Genomic DNA, 21,989 nt, shown 5'->3' with positions numbered 1-21,989 from the left:
TAATTAGACAGTTTTTCACATATGTACTCAATAGAGGACAAAGAGCAATAAAGATTAAGATTAATCATTAACATAGGTCCATCCACACAATATCGGTGTGATAATAAAAGATGAAAGCTCCCATGCAAAAAAAAAACACTTTCATTAAGTTGGTGCTAAAGTCTGGATGAAATGTTCAAATTGTGCATAATGCCAGAGTGTCATGAACTTTTTTTTTTTTCATTTTAATATAATACATCTTTAATTTGCATAGAATTTTTGTTTTGAAACATTTATTTCACTTTTGTATGCAATGCACTTTTATTGGTGGTTGGTGGTGGCTTCAACATTTTGAGAACCACTGGATTAAACCGACAAATGCATTTTTTTTCTTTTTCAGAGACTATTTTTTTGAATGTGGTCGAACTTCCACAAAAGTGGTTCATGACTTGACCGGACGAAAACCATTTGCAGCTCAAATCTCACAAAGTCCTCTCAACTGTAAAAAGTCACCTGTTAACCAGTACCAAGAGTTTCTCCTTACACGATGTCTTAAAAAGACTCGAGATGTGTAAAGGTCAATCTTTTGGTGACAAGCATGTGGCAGCAAGATGAGAAAAGACAGGAAGTATTTTTTTCCCCAACCCAACAGCGGGAATATTTTCCCCTCAGCTTCACAAAGACAAGCACTGTGTGGTAAGAAGGCGAGAAATACATGAGACTCCATTTCCACAACAACCTGCTTTACAGTGACGCTTCTTATAGGAAATAAATAAATAAAAAGCTTGCATGTGCTGCCTCATCAGGCCGCGCCGCCAACGTCACACACATGTAGTTGTTTCCAAGGTCCACATTGCAGCACCCGCCATAGAAATAACAAAATAGATGACTTGGTGTCATCATAAATAACCAGGCTGGCAAGCATGCCTCACCTTGAACTGCCTGTGTACGGGAGTGATGGGCTCCAGTTCCCCATCTCCATATTCAAACACCTCCTCCTCCAGCACCCTGTCCAGATAGCACAGCACCTCCTCCTCCTCCTCCATGTTTCTTTCTGAGATTTTCCTCTTTCTGCCTGTCTTTTTGCCTTCAACAGGGCCTGCCTGAACACATCAGTGTTTTCACTCCGAGCAAGTCGTCTGGACGGCGAGAGTGAAAGACAAATGACCCCGCCTACTCAACCCCACCCCCTTCCTCTGCCGGGCTTCCTGGTGTGCATGTGTGCGGTGCCACTGTTCCACTACGGTCGATGAGTTCTGACTGCTTGCCCTCCCCTCCCCTCCCGACGGAACAGATCCCGTCACTTCCTTGATGGCGGCAGAGGTGGTTTCGTTTCAACTGCTGCTTCACTCAGAGGAACAATTCTTGTTTCTTCAGTCTCGTCAGGCAAAAAAGCCACTTCCTCATCGTGCCAGCAGTTTCACTCGCCTCTGCATTCTTGCCTGTTGCTGTTATTTCACTCACAGGTCACACACCCCAGCAAGTCAATAAGTAACATTCCACACAGCTAGTGGGAGAAGATTTTATAATATTATAAGTGACCTAAAGATGTGTTGAGGCCAAAGCAAATGCATTTGTGAATGAACACTGTCCATTTACCAGAAGCTCTCAGCATGCATACAGGAAGTGACATCCACTTATTGCTCTGCCAGCTTCCCCATAGATTGCCCAAACTCACAAACTTAAATCTTCAACATTTATTCTCTACTGGTCCCAAACCTCATTTGGAAATGATCAAGAAATTCTAATTTATCTAGTTATTTTCCTTTCCAAAGTTGCACATAAATCTCTTCCGTTGACGTGTCTTCTTGCCCGCTATTACCACATCAGGCCACAAGATGGCGGCACAGATTCAAGAATGAACTGCAAAGCATGATTGGGAAAGCACGCTCAATAAAAAAATAAAAAAACAAATCAAAACTACTTGCTCAATCAATATAAAATAAAATGCCTGTTGAGGTGATAATGTTGATTAAAAACACAAATATAATTTTCTACACAAGTCATAAAATGGTTAAAAACACTCAAATGTCTCGAGTCAGTTCAGTGGAAATGAACTGCCAAATCTGCTTGCAGGCTTCAATCCCCATCTGCATGGCCGCTAATTTCCTGCTGATCTGAAAGAGCCACCTGCGATGTGCTACAGGCACTCCAACTAATGTGGCTAATCGCTAACAATTACGCAGGGTCAAGATCCGGCGCTTTGCTTCCGGAAGAAACGATTGACAGCACGCAAGAGACAGACACCGGAGTGAATAAATCCAATGTGACACTTGTAATGATAATAAAAAATAAATAAACAATGGTGAGGAATGGCCTCAAGTGTATATTATTTTATTGTGTGACAACATGTCAAGCGTGTGTGTGTTCTCCTACCCCAGGAAGAAGTGGTGTGGGGGAGACCATTACTCCGTCTGGTCCTTGAGGTGTGCACAGCTGGGGAGACATGGTGGGGGATTCGTCTATATAGGGCAGTGTCTCGGAGCCATCTTGGGACTTGCCATCTTCTGCGCCATCCCCTTCGTAGCCATCTGTGTTGTAGTTAAAATCTATCAGAAAGCGGAATACAGAGTTGGCATTTTTCCCTAATATGAAGGAAAGAGAAATTTTGCAAATAGGAATGACCAAATCAAGGTTGTTGATGACACAAAGGTAGGGGCAGACAAACAATGTCACCAATTTTACGAATGGTATTTAAGTTAATTGTACTTGGATATTAAAAAAAAATCATAAAATACTATAGGTGTAAACAATACAGATATAAATACTTGGCATTTGACAATCGCTACAAATGTAAACAACAGCAACATTTTTGAAAAGACGCACTTCAAGTGAGGACACCCTTGCCCCTTTTCACACGCCAGTTTCAATGCTGACAGGGATCGAGTTCTTTCGGTACCACTGGGACAACACAAGCTGTCACAAGTGTCAAAAGTGTCCAGCACCCTGCTACACATCACAAAACCGCGAGTCAAACTCAAATAAAATACTGTGAATCCCTAACAAGATGCGGAAAGGGGGCAAAAAACAAAAAAAAGGATGTTGACACAACACAGTCACATAATGGAATTTGATCAAATCCATAAAGTAATCAAAGTCACTTTTCCACTCAGTGGAGATTTTTAATTTCGAAAACATGTCATTAATATGATTACTAAAAAATAAAAACAACTATACGTTTCGAGATAAACAGATCAATTGACGTTTTGTTAATGCTGTGAGGCTACAATAAGGAAAATCTAAAAAAAATTCCTTCTTCTGGAATCCAATCATTTTATTTCACCAACTACTAGACAATCTAATCTCCAAAGTACAAACACAAATGCTACTTTAATGTCACCATAAAGTGTGTGAGAAAGGCCGCAAACCAAAGGGACATTGACATGTGACTTCCTACTTGGTGCCTGTCATTGGTTCATAAGTATTCAGACGTTCACAAAAATACAAAAGCACACTTTCAAAATATCGTCGTTTCGCTCAGTGAGCTGTGCTGCCTCGCTCAGCAACATTCTCCAAGGAGGACCGAGATTATATCATATCCTGCAGCCAGCCAACATTGTGTGAGCAGCTAAGTCAATCTCAGTGTGGAGGCATGTCGAGATACACACACACACACACATGTACTGTACAGAAAACATGTTTTTGAACCAAACACACAGCACATACCTTCCTTCATCTAGGAGATAATTGCAAGTCTAAAAAAAAATTCAGAGTTGATCAACAGCTCTAAAAATGCAAGAGAACCTTTAAGGTCAAACCAACTTGTAGTCATTAGCATTTATTCCCAATGTCACAAATTAATATTATACAATTTAAAGTCATCATAACTGGCAGCATATTGAAATAGTTCTTAGCATGTCAAGCTCACAGTTTTTCTCTCCGCTCCGGCCTTGTGTGGGCTTTGCTGTTCTTCCCATGCTTGCATCGGGTTTTCCAGGTTCTCCAGCTTGCTCCCACATTCCAAAAACATACAAGTTATGTTGATTGAAGTTGATCTAAATCATTGGCAGGGCTCTAGACTGGGACAAATTAGGCCAAGCAGGCGCTCTAATTTCACAACGGTGCAATTGAAAAAATAAATCACCCCAACCAACTTGTCGACTCACAAAGCATCAAAGTCTCATTCTTTCATCCATCAAACACATTATGGTGTCAACCAATCAGAGATAGTCAAGGGTGGGACCCGCCTCTGATTGGCCATGGTCCAGATATTCCAGTTTCATTTCGATAAAAGTAGTGCTTTGATAGTCTTGGGTCACCGAGGGGTAATTATGAACTTTTTTTTCGATTAAATTCGACTTCATTGGCTCCACTGTCAAAGAAGGTCAACCATAAGAGGTAATTTGGCCTTCTTCGTGCATTAGTGACCTAACAGATGTTTGCTATGGGAGTGTTGAATGACTAACATGGGCTATTACATGTCACCGTCAGATGGTCATCAATCAGCAGGCGACACTTGGGAAATTAAAATCCTTTATGAAAGTCTATCTGTACATCACGGACCTTTTTACAATGCTCATCATCATTTTCTTTTTAACAGCAGTAATATGAGAGCTAGTAAAAGTAGCAACATCTATCCTGCAAACTGCCGCTTCAGCTACTCCTAATGAGGCTCTCGGGAATAAACCTAAACTTCAAAAACACCTCTTACACTTCATTTGCTGCTTTATTCAGCTCCGCCAAACATTTTATTTCCACTGAAGCAGACTTTTGAATCAGCAGGTGCTCAAACATCTGTCCATTCAGGAAAAGGCACGCTCGCAGCCATTTTAACGGAGGCACAGCAGTGATCAATCCAAGTTAGGGCCAGATCAATACCTTGTCATGTAAATAAAACGTCCATTCACAAATGCCATGTAACCACTCTTAAACTAGCACACAGTGTACAATAATGACCCAATTACAGGGCTAAAAAAAAAAAAGATGCTTTCATTCTGCAATCCACCAAAATAAAAATACTTCTGAACTCAATTGTTTTTATATAACTCTTACAATTAATTGTGGTCAAAATATTGTTGGTTGCACATCCTCAACATTTGATTGCCATTGGTTTTCCTCTCATCCAGCCTAACCGAGATGATAATGGGCCACGCATAGGGCTCCGATAGAAGCACACTTTAAAGGTCAATAAACTGTTGTGACTCCCACACATTAGATACTGGAGTGAAGAGCATAAAAAGGAAGCAACAATGAGGAGGGGAGGTCAGAACTTAAAGAGAAAATTTATTTATCCCACACTGGGAAATTAAAAATGATTGCTAAAAATTGCATTTCACACACACAAATAAAAAATTGTTTTTTATGCACCTCTCCGAATAAGACATTTCGACAACAACTGGATATCTTTATGAGCCATACGTCCATAGGTAGATAAGCTAACCTATTCCACGCATGATTTGCTCCCCCCCAAAATGCACACCCCCAAATCCCAAGACAGCCAGTTACTATACATTGTAATTAGCTGCTGAAAATCCCCAAGGCTCACGCTAGCATAGATTACAACAACTATCAAGTGTAGGGCCCGAAGCTGACAACCCATACATCTCATTCAAATTCACAATTTTTTTTCCCCCCAAATACAAAACCTTGCTAATCCAGAATAGTAACATCACCTTTCAAATTCTCACTTTTGTGAAACAGTAGAAAACGCCCACATTGAGGACAGTCTGTGCTTTTGGACACATTTTAGCGTGTGGGCATCAAGATCATAGTGGTTCGGTTTCCCCGTGAGCCGCTTCATGTGCTAATGGCAAGGGTATCAAACTGTGCGAAGGAGAACTACAACGAGGGAAGCCATTAAAATGAAAGCATCTGCCGACAGCCCTGCAGGCAACGCCGTTGATGATTGTGCTCTCTGCTTATTGCACTCACCCGCTCAATTAGAATACTATACAGGAGATAAAAACAGTCAAAAGGTTTCAGGTGTAAGATGATACCCCGAGCAAGGAGTCTTGCAGCATAATATAAAGATGAGTAAGAGAAACCTGATACCAAACCCTGACGTTAAAACAGTTCAACTAGAAACACAGCCAGTAGAGCATAGATAGGTTAAATTGAATCACCAAAAATATATATATAAAATATATATAAAACTAAAATATATATACTCAAGTACTTTTATTTTTTTATATATTTTATGTTTTGCAACAAATACCTCACCCCAATTAAATAAGAGGCGTGGCCTATTGGCATTCTGCTATGGTTGGTCAGCCAATCACAAAGCAGCAACGGTAGTGGCAGTTTGAAATATGCTCCATTTTACTTCCTTCATAACAGCCTGTCGATGATATAAACAACATCCCCCGAAACTAAGTGGGAGGAGAGTCTTAAATAATAACAATAAATGGTTTGAGTTTGTTAGTATACTGGACACACAGTCAGGAGAGGCCTTGTGTGTGTATATTGATTTTGAGCCTGTTCCGAAAAAGATTCAAGTTAAGTGGTGAATTACAAATGAAGAGGGAATTAGAGCATGCCGGGGAAAACATACTATCCTAACGACACTATCCATGAATCGGGAAAAAAAAAAATGATAGTCTGCAAGTTCTTGTCAGAGCAACCAGTCTGGACGTCAGCGGCCATTTTCAATCCCAGCAGACAACTTCAGGGCGAGGCCAAGCTACAATGAAGGTCTCATCAATCTTTAAATGACACACGTAGGTTTGGGAATTAACTTAAAATGAAAGATTTCTGGAAGGCAAGCATTTAAAGAGCAAGATTTGCATCTGTGATTCACTTAGTTGTTATGAATTTCAAAATGGAGGTAATAAATGACCAACGGTATGAGTTTGGTCACACGAGACTATCTGGATGTTGCTCCAAAGCATCCATCAGCCCTCTCAACTCATAATGGCCTCATCGCTCCCGAGCTGCTTCATGCTCTCTCTCTTCACCTCCTTTCTTTCCTCATCTTCTTCATTCCGCTCGACTACCCAGAATGCTTAATCAAAGGCGCTTGCCTTCCGGGAGCATGTAAAGACGTTGCTCGCGCCATTGGTCGGGAGGGCGATGCTACTTGGAGCCCATTGGCTGAATGGAATGTGGCATGGATGGCAAAAGGAGATGGTTGGTGGTTACGATGATAACCGCTGACGATGGCTGCCATCTATGGTAACATAACACACAATACACACACAAATGTACACGCACAGTGCTCCCTGAGGGCATAGTGATGATCCCCAAAGATCACCATAGCAGAAAAACACACGCCCTTAGATCAAAACTAACAATAGAGCATCATGTGATGATAAAAAAAAAAAATAGTGGCTGGCTGGAGTTGTGACAGAGCAGGTCTGCAATGTAGCACAACAGCTACCCATCAACTAGTTGAGACTGAATTGACAGCGTCACTGAACAATTATTACTTATCACGCGTTTGCATCTGGGGATGTATAATTTTAGAGATGATAATTATTAGCCAAACGTGTTCCAAGCAAAGGCTCACCTATGAATCATCCCGCACTTAATTCATTTTCATAATTCAGCATATGAACAGTTGTCTTATATTTGACCTTTTTACTTGTGTGCTTGCTACATTTCATTTGGTTGACCTACATTTTCCAGGAGGGAGAAAAAAATAATAAAAATCTTCACAAACTACGTCAAGAACAAAAGAGTACAGAATTTTGCTCATATCAATTTGGCACAGAAATTCATTTTCTACCGTATCTGCTGTGGGATTTTTGTGGAAGGATAACAACATAACCAGCAGAGGCAAAAGAAGCATCTATTATTCATATGCTTGTCACTGAATGAACCCCGACAGTCTTGGTTCAAGGGAGCGTCATCTTGGCAAGACGGAGCCGCTAAATTAGACTTTTGACTGTTCCACATCTGTCCCTCACTCTGGACTCGCTCTCCTGAGGAGACCACAGCATATTTTAATTCGTCTTATCTCGCCTAGTCGTGACACTTGGCGCCCATTCAGTACACCAATCTAATGAGCGTGTATAATTCAAATTTTAATTGGCTAATAATTCAGTTTTAATTGACACTTTTTAAGGAGCCTTTATTCAAAGGTGTGTTATTATCTCCATCAGTGAACCGTATTGTTTTGATCAACCGGATGAAGCAAACACCTCATTGTCAATGTACATAAAACCTTTGCACTAATTAATAATATTAGATAGAGAATTTCTATTTGACAAACCAGGACGTAACATGTAACTATCATGTTGTGTGAAAACTAGACATGAAGTGGATTATATAAACAAGAACCTCTTTGCAGGTCAACTGGGAGTGAGGGAGGAAGATGCTTGAAGACAAAGCAGAAAAGCCTCGCATGGTAGCGGCAGTAGAGATTATGCTATTACATAACTTTGCTTTGGGCTAACAAAAAAAATCATTCTCCGTTGCAGTCGTGCTGTGCGTGCGCGAGGACAACTTGAATATCTGTTTCTATAGCTACCACAGAGATATTTTCTTCATCTATTGATCAAGATAATGGAAGTGATTATTCGGTGATGTTGGAAATATTAGCTACAATTTGTCCCAAATTGATTTTGCTGGTTGAGCTAAATGCCGCTAGGATGCTATTTGGAATCGTCTCAGTGGTGCTGTTTGCAGTCGCAGGTCACGTGACAGCCAAATAACTGCGAACATTAAACACTTGGAGACAGAACTAGGACTGGGTCAAAGTCAGCCAGGAGCAGCAGTGAGGTTGACTGCATTTATCACAGATGATGGGGGGGTGACGACAGGAACAAAAGACAAATATTTGGTGTAGTGACAGCTAGAAAATAAATGTGGGGTAGAAATGCAAGAACAGTGGCCCCAGTGTCTGCCTAAGCCAAAATATATAAAAACAAATTATAAAGCGCTTTCAAAAGCCATTGTGAAAATGCTACACAAATAAAGATGTATTATTTAGTATTAACATTGGCCGGGTGGAACTTTTGCCTCTTGGCAGGAAATCCACATCCTTAGCCCATACAATTTTGTTTCCGGAGGTGTATTACTGCCACACGCCATTTACAACCACACCGGAGTCATATTCCGCAGAGTGATTCAACAGTACAGAGGAAGTTTTAAAAGTAGTCTCGAGACCAGTATATGGATAAATGTGGTGTTGGCAAAAAAGAGGATGAAATGACAGGTGCATTAAAGTAAAGGACTCTTTAAAAGAGCTCGTAGTAAAGCGTGAATTGTAAAGGCTGTTGTAATGCTAACAATGCCTGCTTACTATTGTTAGCATGCAGCCTTTCACATAATAGGTGTGAATTAGCACATTAGGTGTGGAGCGTATACAGGAACTAAAATAGCACAACTTGCTGCAAAGATCCCTATTGATGATAAAAAAATCAATTAGTTTGACCTATTTTTGGAAAGCACACTAATGGAGGGCTTGGCAATAAAATGTTCACTTAAAATGGTTGGTGATTTTTTTTTTATTTTACACAAAATGAGCTGCTTAAGTGACAAAGAAGTTCAACTTTAAATTGAATACAAACAAAGAAATGATTAATACCAATGTCACGAGTGAAAAATCAATCTGCTCCAAATTATCATATTTGAGTACAAAGGCTGCATCCATTAAATAGTATACGATATATAATCTCTATTATATATTGTCATTAGGGATGGGCCATAACAATCAAAAAATCAATTCAGTGATTATTAAGAATGGGTGGAATTGATTGTTGGTTAATTGTTTCTGAGGTAATGCGACTTTATTGCCAGATTATTATTTCTTTGCATTGTAAAAAGCGGAGGTTTTGAATCCAACGAGAACTTGTTCGCTGCCATCATCATAGGACAAGTTCAGAAATGGGGACAGCCCTTAATAAAGTAATTAAAGCGCTCACTCAAAACTCATTCAAGTTAAATCCGAAAAGAAAGTGATGGAATTAGTACTCACTCTTGCCTAAGTGGCCAAGTCCACTAAAGAACATGTTCGAGAAACAGCACAGCAGTAAAAGCAATAAGGAGCAGATTAAAAATTCAACATCCGAGTGGCCCGTGTTTTGCTTTTGGTTGCCAAACTGCCAGCAGGAATGAGACGTTCGCGCTTCCCGGGAATGGAGTCAACAAGGTTGTTATGGACAACTACAGTAATGCACACTAATTGGAAATCCTGAGAAAAGTATTCTCGGACAAACGAGCGCTCGGGCAGTGCAGGAGATGGAGATGAAGCAAAACGAATGGGAAGAAACAAGACGGGGGTACCTACTGCTATACAGGGTGTCAATCCAGGAGAGTCGAGGCAGGCCACGGGCACTAAGGGGCTCCATCCTCCTTTTCTTTCCCCGCTTCGCTCTTCTCCGAGCCCTTGTCAGTCACTGGGCTATCCACCCGTTTCGTCCGCCCTCTTTTAAGTTGCGGCCGTGCTGATCTTATCCTTGCGATAAAGCTTTCATCCCGGAGCAAGGAGCTCAAAGAGGGATTGGGATGAAATGTCAAGCGACACCCTTGGGGTCCAAGAGGCAGACGAGCGAGCGAGTCAAAGGAGTGTATGAGAGCGTGTGTGTGTGTAGCCCAGAGACAGTGTGCGAAAACAACAGGCTGGAAACGACCAAAGCCGACCGTTGCTAGGGGAAGGGAGAAGCACTGCCTCCCTCTCGCTCTCTCTCTCTCTCTCTATGGCTTGCTCGCTCTCGCTCACTTTCGTTCTACGTCTCCAAGTAGAAGTGACGCATTAGAGTGCTTCTTCTCATTTGTACAAACAAGCAGCTTTGAGTTTCTATTTGAGTTTTTCCTGGATCTCAATGAACAGCTGCTTTTCATTCTTAAGTTTTGGATATTTAGTTGAAACAATAAAAAAAGCCCTAAATATTTATTATGGTTAACACTCACACACAAGATGGAGGAGGAAAAAACGTTAAATATATTTGGGAAAAATAAATTGGTCAATATAATCCCAGTCCAGTTCTGCTTTTGATAATAATGCAGATTACAAAGTCATCAATACTGCGGAAAACAGAAGCAGAAGTTCTGCCCATGTCACAGTATGTTCTCTCTCTAAAAAAAATGAATAAATAAATAAAAAAGTCACTTTGTGGAAGTAACAAACCTCTATCATTCAACCTTGAGGTTTAAAAAAAAAAAACTAAAAATGTGCATCCTAAATAGAGATGCAAATCCGTACTGCTTTATGAACCGGAGTCAAACGAAAAAAAGTTGGATGAAGAAAAGAAAAAAAAATGCTAATGTGGTTATTATCCCCTGACTAAACCCAACACTTCACTAGCAAATTCAGAGCTCTATTTTGACAAACACAGAAACACTATCAAAACACCTCACTTCAAACCCCTACCAGGTCCCACAAACAACCATCCTCCCCCATCGACCTCCTCCAAAAACTTCAATTAGGACACAAAGGCTGACATGAGGACCCCCTCCCAGGGCAGCCCCACCTCAACCAGCAGCGGGCCCCGAGCCTCGCTCTTTGTCTGCTCTCGTGAGCCAGCTGGAGAAAAAAAACCACACAGTGGTGTGTTAATGCATTTCTGCCGAGGCATTTTGGAATACACATTTATGTATCATAATGGAGACCAAAAAAAAAAAAGCATTTGTTATGGAAAATGCACTCGCATGCAGATTTATAAAAAGGGAAAAGCCATCCAAGCGTAAAACAGCAGAGAGACACTTCATCAAAAATACATTTACCTACTGTACACATCCTTTGTCTTAAATCTGGGACAATAAATTCTGACAATGCAACTGTCTGGCTGCAGATGAACTCTGTGGCACAATAAAAACAAAACTTAATATTTCATCCCATATAAAAAGGTCAAGATTAAACACCACTTCCCCACTGTCGATTTTTCAGCATTTTCTCAAACAGTTATCTCATCATACGGCACTAATATAAAAAAAATATGCCAACAAAGCATGCTTTTGATTACATCATCATCCGGTAAGTGTGAATACTAAACAAAGGGCATCAAGGGGCCTCATTGTTAGCTCAAAAAGGGTAACATTTAAATTACAGATTTTGAACCCTCCCCCAGTTCTGAAAGCAAAAATTCCCTTAGGAAATTTGATTATTTACACACCCTTTTTTTGATATATCATCATTTAAGTAGTGACTCATAAATGATGCTCTAGTTTTGCATGCTTTAGGAATCAAACAGGTGATTTATTCAGGATTTTTTTACACTAGTATCCACACAGTTTATGCAAGGATATAAATTGATCAAAATCAATTAGATTACATGTAAACCGTTTTTTTTTTAATTTCAAGTGTACAATCAGAATTTGCTTTTCAATTAGAGACAGTAAAAATGTTTGCCGGACAATTTATTAGCTAACTGTCATGTAGGCTACACAGAGATAATTGTGTGTGTGTAATTAGGGCACAAAACAGCGCACCAGCCAATCCGCCATCCTCCCCCGCACCCCACTCCATTGACCCAAAGCGCATCCGACCCGATGCTTCCCTAATATTTCGACTCTTTCCCCCTCAGGGTAAAGGGGTCTCTGTTAATAGCACAAATTTTCCAGTCACCACCCCACATTTGCCCCAGTCTCCCCCACCTGCTCCTCTCATCTCTTCACTGGAATCCTAAGTGGGAGATGAGACTAAAATGTAAAAATGTCGGTTCCGCGCAAGCTCTCCATCCCCCCGCTCGACTCTTCAAAGGTTTTTCAATGTAATTGACGTGGTTGAGAGACGATGGAGGTGCACACCCGGGAAGAGGGGAGCAGTTTTTCTATGCACGGAAAAGCAAAGTACTGCAAATTGGTTATCTGACGACAGGTCAACGCTTTATCAATATACCATCTGCCCCACCGGTATGCACTGAGGGCTTTGTGAGGAAGTGTAAACACTCCTTAGAGACGAGTGACGAGTAGATAGATCACCCATATCCCTTTGTTTTAAAAAGTGGGAGGGATTTGGGGAGAAGTGAGCATACATTATTAAAAAGCACCAGTGTGATGAATGTCTACTTATTAAATGAGAGTTCCTGCAATCATCTGGGGTGTTTTTATTGTCTGCTACCTGCTTTTTTTTTTTTTTTAAATATGTGAAACAGTGCAAAAAAGGCCCTTGGGATGATTTTGATGGCGACGGTGCAAATATGTCACTTGTCTTCCTTCTGTCTTCTCGAGGTTTTATCAGCATGGGATCGCACTAAGAGAGTCATTTATCTAACAATTACAATACCGACATTCCTGCTCCATGTGCGCATGTAGTATCTTCTGACAGACAAGATCCCGTTTCACCCTGTTCGCCCAGACTAGGCCCCGAAGGCCCTCATTGAGTCACGCCAGCATAAACATTTTTGATCTATCGGGGTCAATGTTGAAATCATCTAAATCACGCTGTGATTTGCCAAAAAGCGGAAACACGTGTAGTGTTGATCAACTCCTGCTATTTATACAGTACCAGTATATCCGGCTTCCTCATTGTGTTACAAAAAACACACTTGTGTAATATTTAAAAAAAGAAAAACAATGAAAACAAACTCGGCCATTGTCCATGCGGTGAAATACTGCCCTCTAGTGTCGGGTTTGCGCCAGCACATGTTTATAAACACTGGCAAGTACAGTTTTCAAAGTCCAAAAAAAAAGCAATCCATGATGAAATTAAGAGAAAATAAAATTTAGGAGACATCTTGCCCCCAAAGGAACTATTTCCATTCTTTTTCTCTTTCATTCTTTCCATTCTAACCCTATCAGCCTACAGGCAAGTTACAGTAAGAAAAATAAACACTGTATGCACAGTAAGTAGTCTCAATGAGGTTAGTAATTAGGTGATCTGCACAAGTGACAGCCAGTTTATTTGAATGTGATTGGTGCGTGAAAAAATTGGATCCAAATTGGCCTACCAAGAACAGGTTTCCCTCTGTTTTATTGGCAGCCTGCAGCATAGTCAGCTCTAAAGATAGCAAGTGGTAAGTCTGCATTGTCAGATGAGTACAGACTGTTCTTGTTTTGGTTCTGAATGTGCAGATCAGAATTTTTTTTTTTTTAATAAAGGTAAAGGAGAGGAACGTAAAAAAAAAAATATTTCAATGTCCTGAGGTACATTTAATGTTATCTAGATGAGACTAACAATACTGAGTAGCTAGTGTTGTTTCAAAAAGGGATCCTACTGAAACTTAAAACCCACTAAGGGGGGTCTCCTGTGACCGGACACCACAGAGGTTCTTTCTTTCCGTGTATAAAGTGAAACTAAACTGACATGGGTTCGTTGAGAAGCACAAAGATGCTGTGGCTGTAGAAATGTCAAAGGAAAACACAAGGCATGTCAGGGAGAAGATTTAGGCCAAGTCTCCTGACAGTAAGGTGATGATTCATACGGCATATAAAAGGATTTTCCTCACTGGTCTAGCCAAGGTTTGCGTCATCGGAATTCTAGAAATCCCCACACTGAGATATCCCGACCAACCTGTGTGTTTAAACTAAAGGTTGAAGTCACATCCTCTATACTTAGTAATGTCTTAACTTGCGGTTAAGTTGAGGTGACACAAAAGGGTTTGGTTAGACAAGGACGCGGCCGAAAGTGAATCAGTCAACTGACAAGAAAACAGGAAGACACCCTTAGCTCCCTTTTTTACATCACACAGATTTTAAAACTGGAAAAGTGCAACAGTGTGCCTCTGGTATATTATATTTTTCTCTTTAGAGGCTTTAATTCATCTGAGGGATGGAATTTTTTAAGAATCGTGTTCACGTCCCACTATACTAATACCAACGTTTTAAGGAAAGGGCGGAACACAAATAACATGAAACTCTGAACATAGCCAATTCCCCTTTCTATTCTAGAGTGACTAATATTAGTGCCAAACTGATGAGCTCAGAGAGGAGTTGAGATGATGTTATGAATCAGTCTTGAGTACTAAACAGCAAACACCCACTGCAAAACGATTGACAAGAACTACCTGGAACTCATTCATAAGACCTCAGTGAACTGGATTTAATTAATGCAGTGTCACAAAAATTATGAAAATTCTTCTTTTTTCAATTGTCATTAATGTATGTTTGTATAAAGTTCTACCTCATTAAAATACACACTATATAAAATGCGTGTTGTCTTTTGGGAACCGATTAATGTAATTTCCATTCATTTCAATTGGTAAGGATGATTTGGGTCTCACTCCATTCTTTACAAAACTGCCAATAAAAACTGTTTATCATTGGAGATTGCTTGGAGGACAGCGCTAAAGCAATAATAATAAAACGCAGCCATGCATTTCACACCTAAGATGCAGAGCAATGCTTTGTGCACTCAAACACCATTTCCTTTGCAAGCAGTGATGCTGCACAAGTCCACAACTCTGCGTCACCACTGAGGCATCCTGTCTGCCTTCCTGCACAGCAACGGCAGAGAAATTAGCATTCAGAAGATTCACTCCCCACCACACACACACGCACACCTCTGATGGCTCTACTAGGAAAAGCATTTAAGAACAAGTTATGGACATGAAATGAGTCATATCTACTCGTAGAATACATTTTAGATCAATTTTTTTGTAAGACAATGAGCATCCTTGCACACACTTCTGTAATGGCATCGGGTGCTGTGCATAAACTACTCTGTGATAAAGTCATCTTATTCTGCTCAGCATTTGATCATTAAAATATGAGGCGATTCATTTGATCATCGATTTGTTGTTATTAATCGTTTAGTTTCGACACCTCCAATTTATTCCAAATTTGACGCATTTAACCATTTATTATTCTAGGCCATAAAACCAATACAAATTAATCAAAATAAACGGGCGAATGAAATTAATAAATCTCCATTTTTTTCCAATCCTTTATTTCAAATGTTTAACTATTGAAAAACTAGTGAAACCAACACACAAAATACACTCAAAACTAATAGTCTGGGCTGCTATTTTTACATTTTCACAAAATGTTGCTCTCCCTGTTTCCCATTGCACTTATAGTCCAAGACGAGCCTGAACAGGTCATGCTTGTGTGAGAGAGGAGACGTAGAGTCAAGAAGAAATATGTGACATGCAATCTCGCTCTGCTCTCCACAAATGCTTTGTTGTCCGAGTCGTCTAAAATGCCAAATTCTATAAAATCAGCTGCTTAGGAAACTAGTCAGTTGGGTCCCTAACTAAAAATGCAAACCAGTATAAGACACGCATGACTTGATGGATGATCGTGAACGAGAATCCTGCTTGGCATGAGCTCACTGTTGTTGCTCGGTGACCATGCGCCAGACATCTACTGTTGCTACGACAGCCAAGACACGTAAACCACCTCTGACTATTCCCGCAACTTCCCACACGTCTCATTGTCTTCAACCAAGGCTTTCTAATGATTAGTCTTGCTGCCAGAGTACAGAATGGACCAATGTCCAGGTGGGCAACAAAATGGGATAGATTTTGCATCAAGTGCAAATTACTGCCATCTAAGTTTATGGTCTAGAAATTCCCTTGACTGCTACAAAAAGGAAAAAACCCCACAATGAAATCAGAATGACGACAGAATTCAACTAAAAATGAAACAAACAGTGAGGATGACCACTTCAAAACACAACCAAAAACCTCAGGGGAAAATAATTATTAAAGGATACTAGCCTATAAATTCATTTGTGATCCTCAAATTTTCAAAAGTGTGTCACAATAGACACTGATCCTAAAAGTCTTCCTCAATTCTAATCATATGCCTTTGCTAGTCAGCAGCACTTGACTCACGTCACGTCTTGAGGAAGTAAAAGTGAGGCCGAACCTATTGTTCAACATTAATCGTCTTTGTTGTAAGAAGCATTGCAATGTGCATCCATATTCAAAGATGCAATCGCCAAATATAACCCACTTTTGATATGAAGGATGACAAGCGGTCTAAGCTGTCTATTTTCTTCAAACAGATTTTCAACACATTTCAAAGGTTAAAAGAGAATTATGTAAATATATATTTTTAAAATGTATATTTATATCCATTTTTATACATATATATTATATATACACAGTAATCCCTCGTTTATCGCGGATAATTGGTTCCAAAAACCACCCGCGATAGGTGAAATCCGCGAAGTACGGTCACCAACAAGAAGTACTGGGCAGCCTAACGAGTTAGCGGAAAGATGCTAATTCGCGATCGTGCTAAAACGTGAAAATGGACTTCTAAAGGAATGTAAATGAACATTTGGAGCAATACTACATTGTCCTAAAGGTTAGACACGTTTCCTCAATTTAGAAGTTTTATTCTGACATTTAAATGTTTTTTTAATTTTGGGAAAAAAATCCGCGATGTAGTGAAGCCGCGATAAACGAAACGCGAAGTTTATCTTTTTTAATGATTCAAAACCATTTAGTTCTTGTGCAATAATGATTATGGCCGTAATAAAGATAATTTACTTTTTAAATTTAGTGTTACCATTGGGCATTGGTACATACTTGCTATTTATGCCTAGCTGTCAACCAGTTGACCGTTTAGTTATCTGTTTCTTTTGTCACTTTGAAGAACAGTTAAAGGATGACTAGTTAATACACTTGTCAAAAGACTACCTGCAGAAGAGTCGTCGTCATGCTCTGAACTGAGGTAGCCATCACTCCTCCGGTCTGGCGTGCTGCAGCCTGAACCACGTCCAATGTGCAGGAAAGGCGGCGACATCCGACTGTCATCCCCGGAGTCAAAGTCTCGACTCAGACGGAAAGGCCGCAGAGTGTCCGGGAGACGGATGCTGCTCGGCTTCTGCTTGTCTCTACTCCCTGACTTTGGTACTAACAGGTTATTCCTGACAAAATTCTCATTCAGCTCCAAATCCTCATATTCTTTGTCACTGTTGTCACCATTATTCTTCGTTTGAGAGACGCCGGGAGGGTTCAGTCTCGGATTACTCGGTTTACGAGGGGGGACGGGGATGGGGACGGGCTTGCCAGTCTTGCCGCTGAATTTGCTCCGCTCCCGGCTGAACGAATTACTCGTCGCGTTACCCGACTGGAATGTCCCACTCCCCACATCAGACACTTTGGATCTTTTCCCGTCGCATCCCTCGCTCCGTGTTTGAGATATCTTAAAGTTCTTCGGTGTGACGAAGGCATCGGCGTTAAAGTTGACGTCTTTGCCGTGACAACTTTCCGCGTCGTTCTTCTGTCGCGCCATGGTGGTCTGCAGGTAGATCACCTTGAATTTCTCCTCGGAAAGAGCCTTCTGGAGCCGCTTCAAGTTGGCTTTCGAAGCCTCCAGCTGCGACTCGATGTCATCAACCGTATTTAAATTCATTTGTGGGACTTCGCCGTCCGGGAATTCGTTCCGCCAATGTTTAGCAAATTCGTCTTGCTCCCACATCTTGCTGTCGTTCACGCCCGGGCAGAAGCAGTCTCGCTGTGTAAAATGTTGCAGCAATCGCAGTCCTCTTACCTCACGTCTTTTTTTTTTTTTCTTTCTCTCAGTTGAAAGTACAGTCCGTCTTAATCAAACTAACCACTTTACAACCATCTTTAAAACCCCTTCCAAAAACAAATCACAGACGAAGTTGTGCACCTCGTGTGAGGATGTAGTTTTATAGCACAGGCGAAAAGTTTCAACACTTCCTGTATCGGCGGCTGTGTTGCCTTCAAGTGCATTTGGTAAATGTATTTTAGGAATACGCCAGCAGGTGCATTTGTGGATACTACGTCTTTTAAACCATCGAATATTTTTTTACTTTCTGATGCATGGCCAAGATGAACTCTTAAGATAACGGCTCACTTTGCAAAGAGGTGACTATTTCTATTAAAATATTATTATTAAAATAAAGAGCAATACAGACCAATGCTGATACAGGTACGTTAATTGCCCCGCTTTAGTTTGTAAACAAAGTGGCGTCACTTTGGGGGCGTGGCTTAGCTGGATGCAAAAAGTAGAGCTTTGCAGATCAATAATGTGGGGATCGGTATTGGATTGATTCCAAACAGCCAGCATTTATTTATATTTCTCATTGGTTCCTTTTTAGTGAATGTTTCTATACAGACATGTGATTTTCAAATAAATATATTTACAATGATGGATGTTTTACATTGAGTCATAATATGCTTTGTTTGAGCTTTTCCATCTACCAGCTATTTATTCTTGTGGCACAACATAAAATATACTGAGTGAGAATAGCTTGGTTAACTGCAACTACCTGCAAGCAGAGTGCAGATTTGTTTTCCTCTTGGCAGTACGAGGCCTGCAAAAAGGAAACCAAAATAGTAAATAATGTTACACTGGTTATCTTATTTAACAAATCAAAACAAGCTAGAAGGTTTATCACCACTTTGAATATTGCAACTGCGTTAAGAACTCACCAAGAAACTTGAATTTGCATGCATGTTATTTTTTTTTAACCTAAAAATACTTTGTATCAATATCGTTGATACTGGCACCAGTATTTACTTGGTATCGATGGATATCTCAGGTATCAGTTCTAGTAAAAGAAAATCCAGCACTCGCTTGAAAACGCTGCTTAGCTTCTTCCAATAGTGAAAAAAAATGTCATTTGAGTGACTATGTGAGAAAACTCAGGCTCCACAATTGTAAATGTTAAAATATAACAACTTGAGGTTCTTTTTTCCCCACTTCAGCATCAATCAATGTTGGCCACTGGATGGGTCGCTGGGCGGAACAGGCTGAGAAAGGGTCTACTGAGTACCCTATTCAGAGTGGAGAGGAAGTTGTTGGAGCTCAGGGACACACCACTGCTGATCAGTTGGATTTGGACCTTGAGATGCCTGAAAACGGCATCGTCGAAGCCCGGATTGTCCAACAGAAATGGCATTTGAGAAGAGTCAAACTCCTTGGACAGTTCTCTTGCCACTGCCTGGATCACGGCATCGTATGTGTCCATGTCGGCGAGTGCGGCGGCCATTTTGGGGCTTATCTCATCCACCGCCCTCTCCGAGAGACGCTTGATGACGGGCAAAATAGTCGTAATCTTGGTACACGATCTGCTCCTCCACGACAGGCGCATGACCAGGGCGATGATCAAAGCGCTCACCATACTCTTCACGTGCGCCTGATGCAGACTACTGGTGGGTGATGGCAACTCCACCACCGGGCTTGCGGTCACGCTGGTGGACGGCGGCACCGCCATTACCGGGCTAGTCGTGATTGTATCAGTTACCGACGACGGCGCAACCGCGTCCGAGCTGTACCCGTCCTGCCGGACAGCGGGCCGCACTCGGGATTCACTCAGGTCGGAGATGAATGTGTCGATTTCGTTGAGGGCTCCCGAAAGCTCGACGCGGCTCTTGGCGTTGACGCGCAGGACCTTGATCCACAGGTTCAGCTGTTGCATGTACTTCTTGATGGTGTCGTCCGTGATGGTGTAGAGGACGTTGCGGTGGGCCGACAGGGAGCCGTCCTCCTGCTGGGCCAGCAGATGCTCGAAAACGGTGTCTGTCAACTGCCGCCGCTCTTCCTCTGTGCAGGGCTCCAGCTCCCAGTCCATCAGGTTGGAGGTCAAGGTGTCGAACCTTCTCCTCAGCTCATCCTCGGACATAGGCTGCGACATCCGCCGGGACATCCGGGAGTTCTTGGTCCCGCTTGCACGCTGACGGGAAGACTGCCCAGACCGTCGTGACGGAAGGCTGACAACAAAGGGCGGCTGAGTCTTTTGAAACATGCTCTTGAGACCCGCCATCATCTTCTGGAAGCGGGAGCGTCCAACCGTGTTGAATGAACTCCTGACGGCCAAATCATTGGTAGAGGATTTGGGGCATGATGAGAAGAACCGCTTGACCTTCGCCAATATGGCGGTCATGTCGATGCAGGGTTTGGCATACCCCTTGGTCGGCTCGCGCTCGTTGCGTTGTTGCATCTGGATCATAGTCTGGATGATGTCCTCGGCGGTGGTTTTAGCATCTCTGGAGCGCTGTAGCAATTCATCGTCGGGCACATCACGCCCCTCCTTGGCCCACTTGAGAAGGATGGCCGCCACGGAGTGGGTAGCCGCGTCCACATCCACGGGCGTCAGACCGCTCATCCTGTAGAAGCGTTGCGTCATCTGGCTCAAATAAGACAAACATTTGTGAGCGTGGCTCACCATCTCATAGAGCGCGTTGACGCTGGACATGGTCGCGTTGACGTAAAGCAGCTGTTCCGCTTGACCCGCTCTGCTACTGAGGGCCGAACTCAAAACCGAGTTCATCCTGACGTTGGCTTCCTTCTCGATGAGAGACGTGAAACGTTTGGCTCCTGCGAACTCAACCTCGGGAACGTCGGCGGCTGCGGCAAAGGTAGTCATGATGCTGTTGCCCAGTTGCGGCGTGCACCTCTCGATTGCGCTAGTCATCTCATCGGGGGACGCCCGCCCCTCCAGGTGCTCCACCAGGACCGGCACCACCAACTGCAGGACCTCAGTGGCCACCGTCTGCACGATCTCGCCGCACATGTCGGCCAAGATCATGTCAATGGCGGGGTCACGGACGCCTGCCGCTAGCAGCGCCCAGTGAGCGGGCGTGATCTTCACGAAGTGTTTCTCTGTCAGAGACAGAAGAGTCTGACTGGAAATGTAAGTGGTTTCGTTATCCATCTTGATCCACGCAAAAAGTACTCCCTCACTATGTCCATCAAAACATTCCCTCTGATTGATTCTCATACACCGAGGGGGCCTTAAAGCACGATGTCATGCTTGATGTAAAAGTGACGTCGCTCATTTGAGCCTGATGTCATGTTTAATACAAACGTGTCTTTGAATGGAGACACATGTGACAAGTGTCACTCTGTCATTGACGGGAATGAAGTCGACTTTTATGACTTTTGATTTTCTTCTCTTCTATTTTCTATCCGTACCGTTGCTCGACCAACAGTCATAGTGTACAAAGGAAAGAACCAGGTTCTGATCAGAACCAGGAAAATCCCAACATTTGAAAATGTCTACGATCAAAAATAAATAAATAGAGGGTGGTCAAGTCAATCGTGTTTGAGATCCTGATCTTCAAGGCCTCGTAGAAGTCAAAACCTGATTGATATTTTGGGCAATTATTTGGTAGATCGATCACAATGGTCACGGTAAACTAAAGGTTTCAGTGATTATTTCATGTTTAGCTGTCATTTATTTCAGAGAATCTTCCAAAGGTGGCAAATCCAGATCCAGAAGGTAAAAAACCAGGCACAGTTTGGCTCTAGCCACAGATGCTCTACTC

General features: G+C 41.9%; 1 protein-coding gene across 5 annotated transcripts in view; it reads right to left on the bottom strand.

Annotated features, from left to right (window-relative positions):
* The window catches only part of abr (ABR activator of RhoGEF and GTPase), a 45,786-nt gene extending 27,376 nt beyond the window's left edge, over positions 1-18,410 (bottom strand). The window contains exons 1-2 of one of the 5 annotated variants that reach the window (XM_037270504.1): positions 17,388-18,410; positions 2,356-2,510 (exon numbers count right to left, since the gene is read on the bottom strand). In XM_037270504.1, coding sequence (XP_037126399.1) covers positions 2,356-2,510; positions 17,388-18,171 — 939 coding nt within the window. In that variant the 5' untranslated portion in view covers positions 18,172-18,410. Of the gene's footprint in view, positions 1-911; positions 1,141-2,355; positions 2,529-10,147; positions 10,470-17,387 lie in introns of those variants that run through there. The other 4 variants (XM_037270503.1, XM_037270505.1, XM_037270506.1 and 1 more) reach the window with 4 other exon arrangements.
* Positions 18,411-21,989: the final 3,579 nt, after the last annotated feature.

The sequence above is a fragment of the Syngnathus acus genome, chromosome 14, assembly GCF_901709675.1.
Source record: "Syngnathus acus chromosome 14, fSynAcu1.2, whole genome shotgun sequence".
In the NCBI taxonomy this organism is placed as follows: Eukaryota; Metazoa; Chordata; class Actinopteri; order Syngnathiformes; family Syngnathidae; genus Syngnathus; species Syngnathus acus.
This window is presented reverse-complemented; position numbering and strand designations above follow the sequence as displayed.